At 49.4% G+C, this 16,757-nt stretch overlaps 1 protein-coding gene across 3 annotated transcripts in view; it reads left to right on the top strand.

The window, feature by feature from the left end:
• REEP1 (receptor accessory protein 1) overlaps positions 1–16,757 on the top strand; it is an 88,573-nt gene that overhangs the window by 39,720 nt on the left and 32,096 nt on the right. For 2 of the 3 annotated variants that reach the window (XM_079791844.1, XM_079791845.1), the window contains exons 2-4: positions 5,918–5,990; positions 14,942–15,018; positions 15,866–15,986. In XM_079791844.1, the coding sequence (XP_079647970.1) occupies positions 5,918–5,990; positions 14,942–15,018; positions 15,866–15,986 (271 nt within the window). The remainder of the gene's footprint in view (positions 1–5,917; positions 5,991–14,941; positions 15,019–15,865; positions 15,987–16,757) is intronic. The other variant, XM_079791846.1, reaches the window with a different exon arrangement.

Raw genomic sequence — 16,757 nt, 5'->3', positions numbered from 1 at the left:
GACTCCTTCCCCAGTGCCACATCCCCCCTTCACTACACAGGAACCCAGAGATGTCATTCTGGGCCCTAGCTGATACTTCTCCCAGACCAGGCACCTTTCCCCAGGGCCCTGTGCTCTAGTCCCTCCTGTTCCTTGAATTCAACCACTTCCCAAACCAACCAGCCAGCTCTTCTTCTCTACCTGCTGCCATGGCAAAGGCACTGTAGAGCTAGCTACACTAAAATGTGGGAGACTTTCAGTTACTTTAGTTATACCCCCAGGGGTATCTCCAGAGATGCCTCAGCCCATGCATTTCTCCACAGACCAGTCAGGGTTGAGGTGGGAGGTAAGATCCTAGAGTTGAAGTTTGCGCCAAACTATGCCATTTATAGTACAGTTTTCTTGGGTCAAATGCACATAAGGCCAAGGGAGTAGTATGAACTTGTCAGTCATCTTCTCTCTCTATCCAGAACCTTCTGGAAAAAGGCATTTCCCTGATGTCACACACCCAGAACCAAGGAGCGAATCACGGAGTAGGATACTTTTATGATTCTGCTGAGACAGTGGAACCACTTCCCACACCTCTGAAAGTCATCTGTGTTCTCCCCCCCCCCCCCCAGGGGGACTGCCTTGCAGGCAGTGTCCGTCCTGGGTCTCCCAGCCCCCGGGCATTCCTGGGTCTTATGGACACAAGTGCTGGACCCAGCCTTACCCCGGGACTGAGTAAATGACTCGCACGGAGGCGTTGCCCCTCCTGGTGGTGGGACACCACAGACCGGGTCCTCAGCTTAGAGCCTCCACTGGGGCGGGGGGGGGGGGGGGGATAATTTCACAGATCTGTGCAGCCTTTTCCTCTTCAACATTTTTTATTGTATGTCATCGCACTTGACCTTCCCACCAGCACCTGTGGGGACACCCCAATGGGCAGAGGAAATAAAAACGGGGAGGCTCCTGGGCACTTATCCAAGGACTCTTGTGTGTTGAATGGTGCAGCACAGACTAGCACCAAGGCCCCCCAGCTCCCGGGCCTCCGAGGTTGTCCCTCCTTCTGTGTGTAGCTTAGGGTTCACGTGGCTTTACAGCCAGGCCATGTCCCCCATTCACAGGAGCTGAGCAGCTCTGTGGACAGGGAAAGGCTCGGGGTGTTCTGAATGTGGAAGGAGATCAAGGGAGTGTTAGGCATGTAGGGGATTCTGGGGGACAAGGGGGAGTCCGCAACACACGGGTATTGTCAGAGTCCCTCACTTTTTCATTTGTTTTCAGCAGAACCCAAGCTGTGTTCCAGTTTGCATGAGCCTCGGTAGGCGGGCTTATGTGTTAGACAATTTCATTTTAAATGAGTTGCTTCTCACGATGACTTAAAAAAAAATTTCCTCAGCAAAGCCAAAGATTCGTGGTAATACAAATAATGGGTGATTAAAATATGTTACTGATTTTGTTCCATCAAACAAGTGGGAGCGTCACTGACTTAGCGCCCACACTGTGAAATCTCACGTTCTTGTCCAGCCTTGCCTTGGACTTCTGTGTGACCTGAGCCCAGTCATTTACATTCTCTGGTTTTCATTTGGATCTGTGAAATGGAGATGATAATCATGCCCACGTCACAGAGTTTCTGTACATGCAAAACGCAGGTAAAGCACCTAAAGCCGTGCCCGGCACCCGGCGAGAGCAACCATTGCACCAGTTATTATGGGATGCTAACTCTTTTTTTTGGTCAAACTGTGACGCTTTCACTTTTGGTGTTGGCTTCCTGGACATCCCCCACGAGGACAATTCTTTCCATAGCCCCCCTGTGATCATGGCCTTGTGGCACGCACAGATGGAAAGAATGCATATTGTTTTCATTCTGAAGCAGACATTCTGAAGGCCCCTAACTTGGAGGAAGAGGAAGAAGGAGGGGGCAAACATAGGAGAAACGTGACAGGCAGATAAATGGGGCCAGTAAGTTAGGGGTGGCAGGCTTCAAGGTCACAGTAAGTGACTGTGGAGAAGGGAGGGTGTGCAGAGCTCTGAGGCTGTGAAGTGCAGTGCAAGACTCCGTCACAGGTAACTGGGAGGAGTGGGTTGGCACAGAGCCCGGCCTCCTCTCTAGAGGCACACACGCCTTCTTCCTCCCCTCTGCTGGGGCTGACCATGAGCACTTAAGTAGCTGTAGATCCTCCTAAGTATTTCCTCTTGACCTTGTAGAGAGAGTTTTGTGAATCTATCAAGTGGGTTAAGTTCCCCAGAGAGACATTTCAATTCTTTGTTCTTTATTCACTCAACAGACATTTTTCAAGTACCCACTTCAGCAGGGGCTGTGCCAGGCACTAGAGACCCCCCTGATCACCTAGGACTGTGGTTTGGATGGGGACACTGAGTCAGCCAGCACAGTTAGCCCAGGAGGACACAGACAGGCCCTGTTGTCAGGCTGCCCAGGTCCTCATCCCCGCTCTGCTCCTGGCTGTGGTCTCCCGGGGCCTTAGTGTCCTCGTCTGTAAAATGGAGTAGACTTGGTGAACGGAGTGGATCCAGAGACATGGAAGCATGGAACAGAGTGCGAAATCTCAGAGGGAAGGTGGGAGAGGGAGGGTGGGTGAGAGGTAATCAACAAAAGGCCTTGTATGCATATATGCATAACCCATAGACACAGACAATAGGGTGGTGAAGGCCTGGGTGGGGAGGGGATCAGTAGGGAAAAAAGACATATGTAATACTTTCAACAATAAAGATTAAAAAACAACAAAACAAAAAAATAAAATAAAATGGAGTGGAATTCTTATCCCATATGGGCGTTGAGGGTTAAGTGAGGCATGTATACAACCTATAGAGCAGTGCCTGGCAGTAGTGCTCAGCGATATTGATATCATAATTTTAAGTGTCTTATTAATATGACAGCATAAGGGCTGTAATGGACTTAAATAATATCAAGAAAATTCTGAGGGACAAGTGATCAAAGACTCACAGAAGTGGCTTTTTTGAGATGGATCTTAAAGGATTAGTGGGACTTTATCAGGAAAAACAGTTGTGAGGCTGTGGGAAGATCCTGCACTAAGATTTAGGCAGGATGGAGAGCAGGCGGGAAGTCACAGTTGTGAGTGATGAGCATGGCTCATTCCGGGGACAGCTGCTGCCCGTGAGATCCGGAGGCCGAGGGAGGGCTGGGGCGGGGGGGGGGGGGGGGGAGTTGCAGGGGCACTTGGTCTGCATGGACGTAGATCCCAACCGCTTTTGGCTTGGACCTGCTTCATTTGTTACTTCTTGTCTCCAAAGTAGATTTAGAAGTGCTCAGCATTTTAATCCCATCCTCCCTTCCCTGGGCAGTGAAATGCCAAGTGTACTCCTCCACCTGCCAGGGCTATTGAGATTTTAGGGACTGAAGAAGCAAGTGTGTCTTGCTGTCCCCATGCTGTCAGGTGGGGGGACACTGGCCACCACTTCCCATCAGGAGCCCAGCAGACGGAGCACAGGCCTCCGCACCACCGAGGGTCCCAGTTCTGTGACCGGAGGTGCCGCTGCTCGTGGGAGCTCACAGAGGAGCAGCAGCGGCGGTTGAGTTTGCACTTGTCTCTCTTCCGCCAGTCGCACACTGCCCCAGGGCAGGGCTGGGAACCCTCCTGGCAGACCTGGCTAAACCGGGGCATCTGTGCCAGCGGAGCCAGTGGCGCGTTGCCCGAGGCTCTGCTGAATCAGCCATTGCCATCTGGCATTCCCTTGCTGTCGAGAGCTCAGTCCCAACGTCATGGATGTGCCCTGGATGGCTCCGCCCTTTAGTTCACCAGACAGAGAACACCGGGTACTTACCGAGCACTTGCCAGGCCCTGGGGCGCGGTTATGAATGAGACAGATACCAGCCTTGGCTCTGTGGGGCATATAAGGTGGCAGATAGACACTGAATAAACCACCGCAAGTGTATGCACCGGGGCTAAGAAAGAGGGATGTTGCTGCGTGTAGGGGCCAGAGAAGAACCTAATCTTCAGGGGGTGATAAGGTCAGGAAAGGCCTCATGGAGGGAAGCAGACTCTCTGGTATTTGAGAATGCTTGGGAGGGGGGCAGGGGGGGATGGCTGGGGAGTCCTCCCTCACCAAGCTGGCTCATTCCTGGACCCGGTGAGCTTCCCCAGGCCATGCCGCCTCCCTGCCCCCCCCCCACTCCCCTCCGGGCATGCCTGGTGCCTTTGCTCTCTGCCTTAAATTTCTTCCCACCCACCTGAGTCCTACCTTTTCTCCTCCCCTTCGGACACTCGTTGTCCCCTCTGCGGGCTTATCTTGCTCCCCGCACACAATCCCAGCCCTCACAGAGGATAGCCTTGTTCTCCAAGCCAGAGGACAGTGTTAGTAAAAGGCCAGGCTGGGAGGAGGCCGCCCTGGCCAGGGCCCCAGCCGACATCAACCAGTCTTCAGAGGCTTTACTCCGTAACGGTCCTGGGACCTTAGACACGCAAGCGACTGCCCGCTCTGTGCGCTGGTGTCCCGTCCGAGAAAGAGGTTCCTTTAGCTGAGGCGGCCTGAGGACTGAGGCGATGCCTGTGTAGCATGTAGGGCCAGGCCTGTGTGAGGCAAGGGTGCGAAAACCCTTTCCCTGTCAGCATCTTAGAAACGGACTCTGTTCAGTTAACTGGTTTTCCCTGGTAACCTGAGGCAGTAGAATGTCAGGGTGCTGCCTGGCCACAGCGCTGTGGGAACGCTGACCACGGCGTGCTAAATTGCATCTGGATTCCGAGTTTTCTGTACGACCTCTAAATACTGATGAGGGCGCCAGGGCTTTGGGGTTCCCAAATGAGGAGCCTCCTGGTAGCTCTGTCTGTGGGTGCTCACAGATGTTGGCTCCTGTGGGGTGGGGAGCCAGTGCGCCTCCTGTGCCCACACAGTTTGCATCTGAATTGACACCTGGGTGACCTTATCTGTCAGGTGAAAGGAATAAACTCAGCACCAACATTCTGTCAGGTCATACATTTAAAAATATCCCTTGCGAGCCTACTATGTGGCAGGTGCTAGAAACACATTGTTGAAATAAAATACATTTACAGTCCAATGGGGAGATCCTGTCAATCAAAAGTCTCACCCAAACACTAGTGAAAGAGCATCCTGATAATATGCACATTGGCTGTGAAGGGGGGTGTGGGGGTGGTACAAGAGTGGGTAGGGACTGACCTAGCTGGAGGTGAGGGAAGGCTTCTGTGACCAAGTCATGATGGAGCTGGGACCTGGTGAACAGGCATGGGAACCAGACACAGAAGGGGAGGAAGATTCCAGAAGGAGACCACAGCCCAGGCAAAGGCTTGTGGGGGGAGGGAGAGGAGCGAGGTGAAGAGAATGAGGTCGGGTGGGGCTCTGCCAGGCAGGCGCTCAGAGGCAGGGCTGAGAGTCAGATTCCTTAATGACCCGGTGCAGCCCTGCGCGCGGGCTGTGAGAGCTGCTGCCCAACAGTCACGCTGGTGTTATTTTTGCTTCTTCGCCTTAAGAGCAGCGAGAAGCAGGTTAATGCGGGTGGGGATGCCTGTGGCGTGGCTTGAGTGGATTTACAATTGGAAAGCTGATTCCGGCCGCAGGATGCTGAAATCAAGCAGGAGAGGCGTGAAATTAGAAGGAGCTTTTAGTGAACGGGTTTCAGTGGTGAAGGAAGCCCACCGTGCCAGCCGCAAGCTCAGAGAGCATCTCGGGGGTTGGCAGCAGGAGAGGAACGGTTGACCTTTAATTTCAGGGGTCTTACTGTTCAGGTTGGCTTCCCACCCCACCCCATTTTTGGCTTCCATGACCCCAAATCACCCTTGTAGGTTGTAACAGGAGGTTCCTAAGCACCTCCCAGCCAGGAGCAGACCTTCAGGGCATTCGGAAACAATAAGTCCAGCCCACAGCAGCACTTTCTGTAGCTGAGAGAACTTTCCTGCCACTGAAGACAGACATTTCCCATCATGAATGAGAGTCACATTTCTGCTTTTCTCTCTCTTCCCTCCAGGCTTATATTTGGCACCCTTTATCCTGCATATTATTCCTACAAGGCCGTGAAGTCAAAGGACATTAAAGAATATGTGAGTAGCACTTTGGGGAGTGAACTGGGTGTGAACTGGTGGGAGGAGGTGGGCGCTCTCTGCTGTGGGCACTGGCAGCAGGCAGAGGAGACCCTTCATCACTCTCCTCATGAGACTCACGTGGTGTGGCCCAGGGATCCTCTCCCATCTACACTTCCTGTTTAGAACTAAAGTGCAGAAGGGGGGAATGCAGGGAGGTACAGCGAGAGGAACCGAGGTCCCCAGTCCTCCACAGGCCACTGTGTGGCCTGGGATGAGTGACTTCACCTCGAGGAGCCTCAGTTTCTTTGTCTGGAAAACACTGTGTGACCAGAACGCACTGTTATTGGGACCCTGGGGCAGGAACAGGGGTCCTGGGAGCAGCAGACCTGGTCTGCGACTCGGGCTCTGTCCCACCCCAATTCTGTGATTCACATGCCCCAGGATGTAAGCCCTATCTACACAAATAAAAGAGTAAGATGCAAATTGATCGTACCTTCGCCATGCCCACCAGCCAATCAGGAGTGAGTATGCAAATTAACCCAAAAAGATGGTGGGCTAATTTGCATATACAGGCGCCAAGTGGCCGGGGTGGAGTGGGACGCTTTGCGTCATTGCCATGGTGATGACGCAGGCATTCTGCACCACCCCAGCCGCTCCGGGCCTCTGGGCGGCATGGGAAGGCAGAAAGGTGGCTCCGGCCGGAGCGAAGGTGGTGCCGGTAGCCAGGGGAAGGAAGGCCCATTCTTGCACGAATCTTCGTGCATCGGGCCTCTAGTTGCTTTATAAGCTTTTAGAGGGCAGGAGTTGTTCATTATTCTGCGGCTATTACCCCACAGCACCTAGCAGAGGGCTGAGCACGTGCGAAGGGGCTCCTTGGTTTGGAGGATGTAGTACTGTTGAGTGATTTGGGAGCCGTGGTCACGGCGCTAGATGTGCTGGGCACCTCTAGACAGAACCACCAGACCACCCCTGATTGACAAACACCTGCAGGGGCCGGGTTGAGGGAAGGAGAGATACCCAGGTCAAAGTTCAAGGATGTGGATTTTGTCATCAGGAGCCTGAAGTCAAGTCCTGGCTCTGGCATTTGCTTGATGCAACGCGGGGCGAGAAGCTGGCTTCCAAGAGCCTCCTTTTCTTCACCTGAGCTGTGGGGTGAAGAGCAACAGCCCTGACCCCCCCCCCCCCACCGTGTAGTGAGGGACGGAGGGTCTTCGCTCTCCCTCTTTGACTCAGAGGTGTCCCTTGGCAAGTCTGGCAGGTAGAGAAATAACTCAGAGAGGGTTGAAAACATCATCATTTCCTTTCCAAGATTTCCCAGGACATCTTTATGATGAAACCAGCCCTCCAAGTCAACTGCATTTACCTCCCTCACCTCTCGGTTTCCTAGAACTGCTCGCCCAGGCTTGCCTTTGCTACTAAGCCGGGGGTCCAGACAGGGCTGGGTTCTCCCCAGAGACTGGGAACCTCAGAGCATGAGCTGTAAAGAGCTGTTAAGTTATAAGCGCAGAGCCTCCTGAGTCTCCGTTGACCTGGCACAGGGGTGAAGCATGAGGCAGCCTCTTCCAGGTCTCCCTTCCAGCCCAGGGCGCAGGGCAGCTGTGCCAGGTGAGGAGGCAAAGCTGGGGTCACCGTGGTTCAAGGCCTGATCTGCTTTGCAGGGGCAGAAACTCAGCTCTGTCAGCTCTTCTGGGAGAGATCAAAGCCTGGTAAATTGTTTTGCTCTGACCAATCTCACAGGAGCCTGCTTTGTAACTAGAAGGGCAATTCATAAATTTAGAGTGAAACATATAACTGACAAGCAGAGCAGCTGTGTGTGTTGGCTGGTGAACATGTGTTTTTCCCGAAAGGAAAGCTTATGAGTAAAGATGAGACGGTTTCTTGGTAAAAATGGAATTGGAAGAAAGGAGCTGACTAGTATTAGGGAGACTGGCACGCTCACACGTGCGCACTCCCTTCTCTTCTCCTTTTGACCATGGATCCATTTGTCCAAGAGGGAAACCTGGGAATTTCCTTGCACCCCTGCCTCTCCCTCACCACCCAGCCATGCACACACCTGATTGGCAACCACGTCCCTCGTCCCCTAATGATCTTTCAGACCTGGCCTCTCCTTCTCTGCAGCCACTCTCTTAAACGAGGTTGTCATCATTTCCTCCCTGGAATGTTGCAATAGCCTCCCGTTAGTTTTTATTGCTGCTGTAACACATTGCCATGAATTTAGGGGCTTAACACAGGCAAGGCTCTAGGGGAGAATCCACTTCCTTGCCTTTTTCAGTCCCTGGAGGCTGGTCACCTGCATTCCTGGGCTGGAGCCACTTTCTCCCTCTTTCAAGTCAGCAGTGTTTCATCCCTGAACATTCTTCCATAGTCACATCTCCCTGTGGCCACGCCCGGCCAGGGTCTCCGCCTTGAAGTACTCATTGACACAGTGGGCCACCTGACTAGTCCAGGATGGTCTTCCCATCTGAAAGTTCTTAGGTTAACGACTCTGCAAAGGCCCATTTGCTGTAGACATTTTCATGGGTTCTGGAGACTAGGATGAGGACATCATTTGGGGGCGGGCAGGGGCTGGTATTTTGCCTACCACACTTCCTAATTGGTTCTCCTGCCTCCTGTCCCTCATCTCACACTCTGTTGTCTATAATATAGACTCTATATAACTTCTAGAAGCCTTTTAACAGTGGAAATACTCATTTCACTCCCCCAGGATCCTTGAATGACTGCTTCTCGCCTGCGAGATCGAGTGCAGACCCATTATACAGGCTTGAACACCCTCTGTCTTGCTCCTCCCTACTTCCCAGCCCCTTCTCTACAAGCATTGAGTGCTCTCCGGCCCATACTCAGTGTGGCCTGTGGACTAGAATGAGCAACATTACCTGGGAGCTTGTTAGAAACAAAGACTCTAGCGTCCTGCCCAGACTTCCGGAATGAAAATCAGACTTTTTATAGGATCCTCAGTTTGAGAAACACTGCTCTCAATATTCATAGCTTCTTATGTCTTTCCAAACACACTGCACTTAAACAGAAAGGAATTTATGGGAATTCCTAGAACTAACTAGAAGGCTGGGGGGAAGATACTCAGAAATTGGGGAGGATCCCAGAAACCTGGTGACAGGTAAGCTTATGCCACAGGAAAGGTCTGGTTAGGAAGCTGCTGCCAGTGTCGTCACCATGGACACTGGCTTCTGGCTGCCCTGTGCCTTTGGAACAGTCCGTGAAGATTCAAAATCCCCGATAAGGGCATTTGATTTTTTCCAAGCCTAGATAATAGGCCTTGCCGCCCAAAAAGACAATCTCAGAATTAGAAGGCTTTGGATACTGGTAATAAACATATTTTTTTATATATTATATGTCATTATATTTAATAAAATTTATGATATTTAATAAAATTAAAGTATAGTATATAATATGACAGTATTTTATACATATATAAAACATATGTATATCCATTACAATTACTTGTTTGGCTGCCCAACATTGATATCCACTCTTTTACCCAAGTTTTGGCTTTTAAAAAACCTTCCAACAAGAATTCTGTGCAACTCATTTACTTGTTAAATCCAAATTTCTTCAGCTGAGTCCAGCTGCAGGTCCAGTACTTCTCTTCCTCTGGCTCTGACAGGTTCTAACCTTAATATTCAGCACTCTAAAATATTGAATTCTCAAGTGAACCATCCATATACTCTATTAGGGGGAGAAGGAGAATAAATAAAAATAAGATTAGTTAAAATATTTAAATCTATACATAACAAAAAAATGAAGAAAATATTGGTAGAAACTACAGTCCTTAATCATGCAAGTGGTCATAAGTTCATAACTTGTATTTATGTCTTTTGTTAAAAGATAATCTTTAAAGGGTAAAATCATGACTCTTGTACAAATATCAAATTAACACATATAAAAATTTTACATAACTCATTGATTAATGAGGGAACCAGTAAGGTGCTAAAAATACATCAAAGGAGATTCCAAAGAGCAGACACATAACCAATCAGGAGGGATGAAATGAATTTTTAAAAAATATTCAACTGATTCTTGGGAAAATGGGGAAATCAAAGTTGTAAAATAGCTCAAAAGACATTGAAAAACATGACACCTGCAGAACCAGGATAATTCAGAAGGTGCTCTGGACACCTACAGTTCCATAGCACATCCAGCGTTTTTTTCCTATTGCTTCCTTCTTCCACCATCTAAGCATGCTCCCTTTGCCTTCAGTCAGCTTTGGTTCAGTTAGAGCTTGAGGTTCCTTATCCAGGGTGTGGCCTGAATCTTCATTCCTGAGGAATATGAGGCCTTAGTAATCCTGCCTCTGTGAGTCATTGACTTGTACCTCTGAATGAGACTGTGGTAGGAGATCCCCCGAGGACCGTTAACTTCCTCCCCCTGCCACTTTGTGTAGCAGCAACCCTGGTTCCCTTGATCATCAGGATCAGTCACCCCATTGAAGCCCCTAAGTCCCTTTATTACCTGCTTCCTAGTGGCATGGTGGTCCTGAAGTGGTCAGGTGACAGTCTAGTCTCTGCTTCTATTTCATTGGAACCAGGTGTATCCCTGCTAGAAGCACCTGTCCTTCAGGCACTAAAATTATTAAAAAATAGAACTCAGAAGTTTAGGGTTGAGAAGCAGAAAGATTGTGAGTCAGACTGTTACAGGCACCTCTCACAGACTCTACAGAGAGGTACGTTATCCGACAGCCCCCTGAGTCAGAGGGAGAGGGCTGTCCCCATCTCAGTTCTTATCTGCTCATATAAATGAATCCAAACAAGTGACTCCAGATAACTGTGTTGTGTTAAAGTGAATTTATTAAGGAAGTAAAACATGCAAATTTATTAAAGGAACAAGGCAAGCAATCATCCAGCAAAAAGTGCCGATGGGCTCTCTCGGCTAATCTGAGGAGCGAGTGGGGTGGAGATTTCTGCCTTATATTTTTCTGTCTATAGATTTTAAAATTTCTCTGCCAGATATCTTGGGTACAGATTAGTTTTCAAGGTCCCCCTTTCACTTTGTTGTGGCTTTTCCAGAATTTGTGAGAAGCACCTGGCAATTTTATCTTGCCAAGCCCCAAGACTGATGGCTTTTCTGTTTAGGGAGTGAAATAAACGGCTCTTTTTTCCTCCCCCTTCCCCTCTCCTTTCCTGCATTCTCTACTTAGAGAGGCTTTTAACCATTTGCTCTCAAGTGTCTTTGGTTGGGGGAAGATAATGGCTTGTTATTTACAAGCCAGCTGCAAGTTGTCCAAACTGCTTGGCCTTGTTTAATTTTCTTGTCTCAGTTTCCCTATTCCTCCTGCCCTGGAATGTTCCTAGCTTCTTTCTACCCTGTAGTAAGACCAGTGAATCTCAAACTTTAACATGAGTATGAATGAACAGAGGATTTCATTAAAATACAGGTTCTGATCCATAGGGTCTCAGGTGGGGCCTGAGACTCTGTATTTCTAACGAGCTCCTCCATGATTCCGATGGTGCTGGTCAGGCACGGACTTTTAACAAATGTCTGCAATCTGGGGGTCCATCCACATCATTTCAAAATGTGATCACGGCCCAGTACCAGTCTCAGCCATCCTTCCATTTACCTCATGGTATTGCCAAATCCTTACCTTGTATTTTAAAATGTACTTGGGATTTGCTTTAATCAGGTATGGTAAGGCATGCAGACACAGAAATGACTGTCATGAAGAAAGACGTTATTACCCACAGCTCCTTAAAAGTGGGAGGCCCAGCATACCACCCAGGGCCACATGGAGAAGCACCAGGATTGGTCAGGAGTCAGGAAGAGGCGGGCAGGTGGGCCACAACCTCTACTGGTTTCTGCAGGGAAGTCGGGTAGGGCAGGGTATCAGGTTTAGGGTTGGCTAGTTGGAATAAGTTCAGCAGGCTGTGGGGTGTGGGGGCTGCCCTAGTTGCCTTGGTACCTGGCCTGGGGTTATTAGGGCTGGGGAATATTGGCCCAACCTATGGGCTCTGGATAGTTCAGTTTGCATATGGAAAGTCCACCCTGGGGCAAGTCTTTTTCTAAGAATTGGCTGGTCCTGGGAAGGGAAGTCTCTCCCCAGTCAGCAAGGCCTCAGATGCCAAGCATCAAGAATACAGAAAATAGCCGAAACCGGTTTGGCTCAGTGGATAGAGCGTCGGCCTGCGGACTCAAGGGTCCCAGGTTCGATCCCGGTCAAGGGCATGTACCTTGGTTGCGGGCACATCCCCAGTAGGGGGTGTGCAAGAGGCAGCTGATCGATGTTTCTAACTCTCTATCCCTCTCTCTTCCTCTCTGTAAAAAATCAATAAAATATATATTTTTAAAAAATACAGAAAATAAGAAAATAGTACACCTGGTGGCAGTGTAGGTGCATGACCTCAGGACATTTCTCCTTCCGGCTAAGCGCGCTGCTCAGAGTGCTGCCTGTGAGGGAATTTCACTTCCTCATTCTCTCAGGACTACCCCGGCTATGCAGCTGTCCACTGTGAGCTCCTGCCAGCAGATGGTGCCGAGTCAGCTGTAAACCAGGCTCAAATTGTTGCTTTCTCGGTCATTAGGCATAGGGAATTCCCTGGGCGGCTGAAGCAGGGTCCAGATGCAAGAGGGAGTGTGAAATACTCAAGAAATAGGGTGACTGATGTAGAGGAGGATCCAAAGGTGAGATGAGGCTACAGAGGTGGCTAAGCCTTCTGCCTGCACAGCCCATGGGGCGGGCTCTTGCAGGCTGCCAGGAGCCTTGGAGGCTTGGTGTTATGGGTCCTGGTGTCTCAGCCCATCTCTGTGGCTCATGGAAGGTCTCTAGGCTCTGCTTCCCACCCTCCTGCTGTGACCTAGGATCACACCTTCTCCAGTGTCTTCACTGCTGGGTCCTGCCCCTGATCAGTCCAGAGGGACTCCCAAGCCCTGCTGTCAACTATCCATTCCAGAGTTGCTCCTGGTCATCACCTCTCAAATTGGCCATAGCTCCCTCTCTCTATTCTGGACACCATCCTGCCCATGCTCTCCACATCTTGCAGGGAATTTTGGATAGAATCCCTCAAACCTGGCAACTTCTCTTTCGTACCTTGGAAAAAATAGCCATCATTTGGTTACTATGTGGTTTGATGGGGGGAAACATTTCCTGTTAATTTATTTATGGTTTCCATCTCTGAGCCACCAGTATTCCATTTACCTTTTGAGGCTCAGTGAATCATTCTCAGACCGTCCTTTCCGCATGAAAGCATTTTAAAGTGAAGGCGTTCATGATGGAAACTTCTTTAGGCTAACACTTCAGGCCCCCTCTCCCCCATGCCTCCTTCATCTTTGGCCATAGCCCCACTCTCCCTCCTGAGATTCAGTCTTGCCTTTCTAGAGGCCTATTGGGCATTCTTCTTAGATGTCTCCTGGGCCCTCAGACTGCCCTCAGGTTCTTGGAGCTCAGCCTCTTCTCCCTAAATTTACCCTTCATTTACTTTCTTGCTGGTGTGAGTGGCTCCATGTCACACCATGCCCTGACTTCAACAGGCCCCTTTCCTCCCATGTATACCCATCATCTATTCAGCAGGTACTCATGGGGAGCAACTGTTACCTTGAAACCATCCTGATTTTCTATTTTCTTCTCAAAAAGCCATGTAGACCAGTATTTCTCAAAGTATATTCCTTCTCAGTCTTTAAACCACCCTTTCTTTCCCATTGACAATGCCAACATCCTAATCCTGTCATTCAAAACATATTTACTGAGCACATACTATGTGCCAGGAACTGTTTTTTGGGTACTAGAGCTACAGTGTTGTGCAAAAATAACTGGCCTCCACTCTCAGGGAGCTTGTAATCTAGTCAGAAAAGCATAGCGATAAACAGGTGCTTTCAAAGCAGTATGTTCAGTGTTACAACGGGAGCATGTATGACCCTGTGAGAGAGAGAAAGGAAAGTGTACTTACCCCAACTTTGGACACTTCCTAGAGGAAATGACATTTAGGCTTCGATCTGAGGGCTGAAATATGGAGGCAAAGGAAGATGCACTGTTCAGGTTCATTATAACGAGTGGAAAATTCAAAAAAGTTTGAGTGAGAAGGAGGGCTTTCTATGAAGGTAATTAGGATCCAGTTCATGCAAGGACGTTTATAACACTTTAAGGAATTTGGATTTATCTTAACAACAATAAGGAACTACTGTATTGAAGACTTTAAAAGCTTGGAAATAGAATCATCAAGTTTGGATTTAACAAGATCATTCTGACTAGAATATGGAGGACAGATTGGGAAGGAGACAGACGTATAGACACCAAGCAAAAGATGGTATTAGTCTGATGAGTTCATGCTTTTGGAAGATTATAGGGGGGTGGTTTGTAGCAGTAGTCGCCAACCGGTGGTCCGTGGACCACTTGTGGTCCATGAGGTCTGAAAGGTTGGCGACCGCTGGTTTGTAGGATGGGTTGGTGAGGGGAAAGCCAAGAGACAAGGGAAATGGGGGAGAGAGGGGACCACTACCTCAACTCGGGGAGAGAGGCAGTGGAATGGATGCTCATGTGGGAGAGACTTTTAAAAAGATCCAGTTTCTGCAAGGGACTGCGGGTGAGGGGCTTCTCACAGGAGAGAGTCTTAGGTGGCCAGTGAGGATTATCACTACTCCATCCCAGAGAGACTGGCCTTGCTACAGTTCATTCCCGGGTGTGTCTCTGTGATGGCCTGGAGAGTTTACTTGGAAAAATAACCTGAGTGAATCCTGAGTCACTCCTGTCCCGCAGGCCTCCCTGGCTCACCTGAGGGCTAGTGAAGGTCACCTAGGGTCCACATTGACCTTGAGCCTGGGTCAATTGTGGAAACAGCCCGTTTGCCTCCAGCCCCAAGGTTTGGAGTGGAACTAGACATGAGCTTGGGAAAGATAGGGAGAGTGGGCTAGAAATGCAGCAGCGCTGCCTGGACGTGCCCCAGCATCTGGGCCTTTTCTTCTCCGTGTTGGGCAGCCAGCCATTCACCCTTGACCTTCTCTACTAGCTTTGTTACTTTTTCGTTCAACAGGTAAAATGGATGATGTACTGGATTATATTTGCACTTTTCACCACAGCAGAGACTTTCACCGACATCTTCCTTTGTTGGTGAGTACTCCAAGAACTGGGACTTTTCCCTCCTAACCATGTTCTCTTCTGGCACTGGCTGGCCTCCTGCTGTCTTCCTGCTCCTTCTCAGGAACATCAGGGCGGGTAGTGTTTGTCTTATGAACTCTTTCCCAGGAACATCGGTATTTCAGTCTTGCTAAATGGAAATCCTGTCTGCTATGGGGTGAATAAATGAATGGTATGCAGGATTCAAACTCCAGAATTGTATGTTACCTGTGCCCTGAACACTTCTTTCTTTGGGCACCAAAAACATAAGCTCTGTTTGCCTGCCCTTGACTGGAGTAGGGTGAGTAGCACCCTCTTTCCTGACAACACTTAGGCTCCCGTCCCTCCCTCTTTGGGGGCTGAGAAGACTGCCACGGAGGGGAAGCTTTTATTCTCCTAAAAGGTTCTTTGTCTGCTCCGCCCTGCTGTATATCCTGCAGGTGCGTGTGCCTTCTTGGCTGCCAGTGACAGTGTCTGGGTGAGTGGCACCCGTGTGGCCTGAGCCTGCAGGCTGGGGCTGGAGCGCCGGCTCCAACAGAAATGAGCGCAGCCAGGCAGGGGTGCCAGCTGTTGCCAGGCATGGCATGGGGTTTGCTGAGAGAACCTGGGACCTGGCTTGCTTTGGCAACAAAAGGAAACACAAACCAGCTGTCAGAAGAGGCCGTGGGCTCGAGCCGGGTGTGCATGTGTGTGCACACCTTCATGGGTGGGGAAAGGAGGGAGGTGGGCCTTGCAGCCCCGTGCAGGCAGGACAGGTGTCTGTGCCGGGTCCGGCCCTTCCCAGGCCCAGGGCAGCATTGCCAAGAACCTAATGGAATGTGTATTTCTCATTTCTCTCCAGGTTTCCATTCTATTACGAACTAAAAATAGCCTTCGTAGCCTGGCTGCTATCTCCCTACACAAAAGGCTCCAGCCTCCTGTACAGGAAGTTTGTCCATCCCACGCTGTCTTCAAAAGAAAAGGTAATTCATGCTGCTGTGCCTTTCACTCCTTCCAGCGAGTGAAAACTCTGAAAAGTGATAAATAAAAAGGGCAGATTATTTTATTGCAGAAGACCCTTGATTGGCTCTTATTTATCCCTGACAAGTTGTTCCATCTGGTCTTTTTTTTTAAGTCTATTTTTCTTTTTTTAAATATATTTTATTGATTTTTTACAGAGAGGAAGGGAGAGGGATAGAGAGTTAGAAACATCGATGAGAGAGAAACATCGATCAGCTGCCTCTTGCACACCCCCTACTGGGGATGTGCCCGCAACCAAGGTACATGCCCTTGACCGGAATCGAACCCGGGACCCTTCAGTCCGCAGGCCGATGCTCTATCCACTGAGCCAAACCGGTCAGGGCTAAAGTCTATTTTTCTGACATGTTTAGAAATAGTTGTGAAATTCTCAGAAAGATATTGTTTGTCATTATTTATTGTAAAACATTTTCATAAATTGAAACAAAAGACAGAAAAGATTCACTCAAAATTCCACTCCCCAAACTGAATTTCCTTCCTTTTTTCATGCTTAGCCTTTTGCAGACATGATTTTTGTTTGTTTGTTTGTTTGTTTGTTTTTTAATCCTCACCCGAGGGTATTTTTCCATTGATTTAGAGAGCGTGGAAGAGAGAGGGAAAGACAGAAATATCAATGTGAGAGAAACACATTGATTGATTGCCTCCTGCATGAGCCTGGAGGGCCTGGGCCAGTGAGGAGCCTGCAACCAATGTATATGCCCTTGACGAGAATCAAA

The sequence above is a fragment of the Cnephaeus nilssonii genome (genome assembly GCF_951640355.1).
Source record: "Cnephaeus nilssonii genome assembly, chromosome: 15".
Lineage (NCBI taxonomy): Eukaryota > Metazoa > Chordata > Mammalia > Chiroptera > Vespertilionidae > Cnephaeus > Cnephaeus nilssonii.
Note: the sequence above shows the minus strand (reverse complement) of the source record. Positions and strands in the feature narration are given on the sequence as shown.